We start from the raw sequence: 4,449 nt of genomic DNA, 5'->3' as shown, positions 1-4,449 counted from the left end.
GAAGGAGGTCAGGAGCGTCTGCTGCCAGCTGTAAAACATGGTGGAGGCTCCGTCATGGTTTGGGCTGTACTTCAGCCAGTGCTCTTGGAGATCTTATCAAAACTGATGGAATTATGAACAGAGAAGAGAACCATCAGATCTGGATCCACTATGAAACACCATCTGGAAAGGTTCTGATTGGCAGCAACTTCATTTTTCAGCGTGACAGTGATCCCAAACGCACTGCCAGCGCAGTAAAAGCACCCCTGGATAGAAAACCAGTGGAGCACCATCGGTCATGGATCAGCCCCCCCGCCCCAGAGCCCAGACCTCAGCATCACTGCAGCAGAACCTTTTTCCATTTTCTGAGCAAAACATAAAGATATGAGGTGTGGCTCAAGACTTTTGCACCGTCCTGTATGCTCTCACAGCTGTGTGCATCGTTTGATTTCCAGCAGAACACACAAACGCTCTTTTTTTTTTTCTCCATAAACATTTATTTCAAGTAGTATAAGAAAAAATAGATTTTTTTTTACATCGTTTTTGTTTATATGACTTTTTATACAGTACTTTGTGCATTTAGAAAAAGGTCAACACGAGTTATTAATGAGGCAGCAGAGCTGACAGAAACGCCGAGGATGCTGGGAAAAAGAGCGAGAAACAGCAAAACAGCCAGCGAAACAAACCACGACCAGAAAAGTGCTTTTTGGACACCACGAGGCGGCGAAGGCGACCCTCTGAACAGGAAGTCAAATTTAAAAAGAAAAAACAAGCACACGGTTTGATTTCAGATTTTATAAAAGTGCCCGAAAAAAAAGTGGAGACAGGAAGCAGTTTGTTCTGATTTAAAGTGACACAAACACTCCTCTCAGCTGATGTACATTCAGAGAGTTCACTCACACTCACACACACGCACACACACACACACACACACGCACACACACACACACACCTAACTAACTTTAACTGTGAACACATGCGAGCGCAAAACTTTGGCAACACGTCAGGCTGAAGGTCGAGTGGCAGCTGGAAAATACAGCAGACATCTTGGTGATGATGTCACAGTGCGGACTGGGGTTAGGGGGAGGGAGGAGCCTGGCCGGGTCACATGGCGTGTTTCTGGATGCCCGGGGTGAACTCCTTGGCGTTGGGGTTCAGGCTGCTGTTCACCTGAAGGACAGAAGGAGAAGGAGACTGATGTCATTACTGTGAAGAGGATTAAAAACGAAGGAGAAAATGATGAAAGGGCGACCTCTGCTGGAGAGCTGAGGGTCAGAGACTATTTACGCCTCGATTAAATTTTATTTATTGAGCGATTTTACACACGACTGTATTAAATTCAGCTTTTTTGGTTGTTTTTAATATTTTGGCTCCTGTAAAACAGGAATTCCCAACATCTGGGATAAACAGTATATTTCATCTTTATAATATGATCAGATCTTGAAATCCTGCATTTTTGTGATCAGGTCTAAAAAGGTTTTAATCAAAAACAACTTCCTGGTTGAATAAAGTTAACCTTCCAGTGAACTCTGGGTAAAATAATCATTGTTGGGCTCTTCTGTAAATGAATGATTCATTTCCTCAGAGCTCCACAGCTGACATCAGATTTAATCATCTAGTCTAACTGTTCCTTTAACCAAAAATACCAAAAGCATGTTGTAAATGATCGTTTTCAGCGGCAGATCGTATTTTTGTAACAGGACGAATCTTCTGACACGCTTTCCAAGTTTGAAGGCTCCTGTTGGTGGAACGACACCTCGAAGGCTCGTACGCCGAAACACGCCGACTTTATGCAGCCGGTGGTGAACGTGATAAACTCACCACCACATCCAGGTCTTTGTCGCCATCGAGCACCAGGAGGCTGATCTGCTCCTGCAGCTGGCTGACGCTCTGAGAGGGGAGGTCTCTGGACGGGATGAACCACTCCCACTGCTCCTCCTCGTCCAGCATCTCCTGGAAACAACGCTCGATGAACTCCTCCTCCCACAGCTCCTCCTCCACCTGTGGTGAAGCGCACACACAGCAGTCACAGCTTGTTGGACCGACAGAAGAACTGGAACGTTTTAATGTGTCGTCAAACCGAAGTATGAACTTCACACGGAGAGCAGGACTCAAACATTCAGCTGCAGGGAGACCGCTGAATTTTCTGATCTAGCTACGAGCACGGTCACATGTCAGAGGCGGGGTTTGCTACATCTGACCAATCACGTGGAGAGGACGAAACAGAGCAGCTGATTTGACAAATATAAAATCTGTAAAATACTGAGAGTTTATCACGGAGTTAAACTAACAGGGCAGCCGTCCTTCCTCAGTGAAAAGTAGCGCACTCTAAAACACTGATTCACGGCCTTGTTTCCTTTTTCCACACAAAAAACATCTTCATGGAAATTTCCAGCCCGATGCCTCCCACTTACTCCCCTCTTAACCGACTCCACACGCTGTCAGCTGATTGCATAATCAGGCCGCCGCCTGACCTGAATTCCAGCTCAAGGAGCCGCTGCTTTGTTCATGCAGTCAGGCTTCAGCTGCTCGGTGTCATTTTCCTTTAAACTGCACTCTGACCTGCAGATTTCCACTTTAAATATCACAACTACCTTTAAACCAGCACAATTTATGAGTGTCGCTTTCCTTTAATCTGTAAAAAAGATTTCCACCTTAAAATGAGAGCTGAGTGCTGACCTACATACTGCCACCTTAAAACTACTTCTTCTGGTCTGCATTTAACACTTCCCAACAGCAAATATTCAGGGTCTAGTCTGTAAAGAATATAGATTTCCACCTTAAAATTTATAGAAAACTCAGCTGAGTCTGTCTGTCGGCACTGACTCTACCTAAAAAGAAAATCAGCAAAGTTTCAGGCAAACAATTTTACTTTAACTTGTAATTTAAACACCAAATTTCCACCTTAAGAGTCTGTCTAAAACAACACAGGTTTGAGGCATCATTTTTCTTAAACTCCACCGTAACCTGTAGATTTCCACCTTAAAAACTCAGCCTGGAGTGTTTTTGGACACCTTTTCTACCACCCAAATAAACCTAATTTGGGGTTCTAATTTCACTTCAATCCACAACCTAAACATCAGACAGAGAGGGTGTCTGTCTCCTGAATCCAAGCTGGAAGCTGGTTCCACAGAAGAGGCGCCTGAAAGCTGAAGGCTCTGCCTCCCATTCTACTCTTAAGTATCCTAGGAACCACAAGTAAGCCAGCAGTCTGAGAGCGAAGTGCTCTGTTGGGGTGATATGGTACTATAAGGTCTTTGAGATAAGATGGTGCCTGATTATTCAAGACCTTGTATGTGAGGAGAAGGATTTTAAATTCTATTCTAGATTTAACAGGGAGCCAATGAAGAGAAGCCAATATGGGAGAAATCTGCTCTCTCTTTCTAGTCCCTGTCAGTACTCTAGCTGCAGCATTTTGGATCAGCTGAAGGCTTTTCAGGGAGCTTTTAGGACAGCCTGATAATAATGAATTACAATAGTCCAGCCTAGAAGTAATAAATGCATGAATTAGCTTTTCAGCATCACTCTGAGAAAGGATGTTTCTGATTTTAGAAATATTGCACAAATGCAAAAAAACAAAAAAAAAAAACTGTCCTACATATTTGATATGTGCGTTGAAGGATCCTCACAGTGTTACTGGACGCGTGCCTTATTTGTGTTTGTGGACACAGATTTTCTCCTCCCTGTACAGCCCGCACCTGCAGTCCAGGTGAGCCCCGGCCCAGATCCTCACCTGCCTGTTGAACTCTTCCTCGTTCTCCATCCACATGTACTCGGCGAACGGGTCGTCCTCGTCGTTGAACTGGCTGGTGAGGATCACCTCGGTGCCGGTCGTCATGTTCGGGGCCCCGCTGCTGATGCTCGGGTCTTTCATGTCTACAAGGAGAAGCAGAGGACACACAGAGAGAGGTCAGCGGGAACACACACGTAGTTCCGGCCGTTATGAGGCTCGCCGTCATGGCCGCTGTCTGACGGACAACAATAGCAGGCAGCTAGCGACCATTTTTTACCGTGAACACAACAGAAACAGCGAAATACAGCAACAAAAACACCACCGCCAACACCCAGCCGCGTTAGGGGCACGCAGAAAAACAAGAAGCTGTAATTTTTATGGAGAAAAGCACCTTCGAGTGTGATTTATTCGACGACAGAAGAAGCAAACAGTCAATTCGGCTGACGCTGTAATGGCCGCGCTGCTTCTGTTTGTTTACATCTCCGCCGTCACTCTGCGCTCCCTCCTCATTGGTCGAGCCGCTGCTGCCTTCACGGACCGCACGTTTTATTAAGACCAACAGGAGGAGGACGTCGGAAAATAGGAATCTTACGAGAAGTTGAGACAAGGTCAACGTTATTTATCCCAAAAGGTGGGAAATCTCCCCTTGACTCGCTGTTTTCTTATTCATACACTCAATATCACAAAGCACCAATGTAAAGAAGTTTATGTATTTACAAACATTATAATTTATCCTA

At 45.1% G+C, this 4,449-nt stretch overlaps 1 protein-coding gene across 1 annotated transcript; it reads right to left on the bottom strand.

Moving 5' to 3' along the window:
- Positions 1-491: 491 nt before the first annotated feature.
- Positions 492-4,211, bottom strand: LOC115786788 (polyadenylate-binding protein-interacting protein 2). Its single transcript, XM_030739187.1, has 4 exons — positions 4,104-4,211; positions 3,713-3,855; positions 1,801-1,980; positions 492-1,149 (listed from the first exon to the last, which is right to left on the bottom strand). The coding sequence occupies exons 2-4, from the start codon at positions 3,851-3,853 to the stop codon at positions 1,084-1,086; spliced, it is 387 nt and encodes a 128-aa protein (XP_030595047.1). The 5' UTR covers positions 3,854-3,855; positions 4,104-4,211; the 3' UTR covers positions 492-1,083.
- Between the last annotated feature and the right edge of the window lie 238 nt (positions 4,212-4,449).

This window comes from Archocentrus centrarchus, chromosome 10, assembly GCF_007364275.1.
Source record: "Archocentrus centrarchus isolate MPI-CPG fArcCen1 chromosome 10, fArcCen1, whole genome shotgun sequence".
Lineage (NCBI taxonomy): Eukaryota > Metazoa > Chordata > Actinopteri > Cichliformes > Cichlidae > Archocentrus > Archocentrus centrarchus.
Note: the sequence above shows the minus strand (reverse complement) of the source record. Positions and strands in the feature narration are given on the sequence as shown.

What these genes read in the sequence shown, in the direction of transcription:
- LOC115786788 (XM_030739187.1), bottom strand. Translation starts at nt 3,853, where the DNA reads ATGAAAGACCCGAGCATCAGCAGCGGGGCCCCGAACATGACGACCGGC. An exon ending in AGGAAGAGTTCAACAGGCAG is followed by an intron (nt 1,981 to 3,712) that starts GTGAGGATCTGG and finishes GCTTCACCACAG; the next exon opens with GTGGAGGAGGAGCTGTGGGA. An exon ending in ACAAAGACCTGGATGTGGTG is followed by an intron (nt 1,150 to 1,800) that starts GTGAGTTTATCA and finishes TCTGTCCTTCAG; the next exon opens with GTGAACAGCAGCCTGAACCC.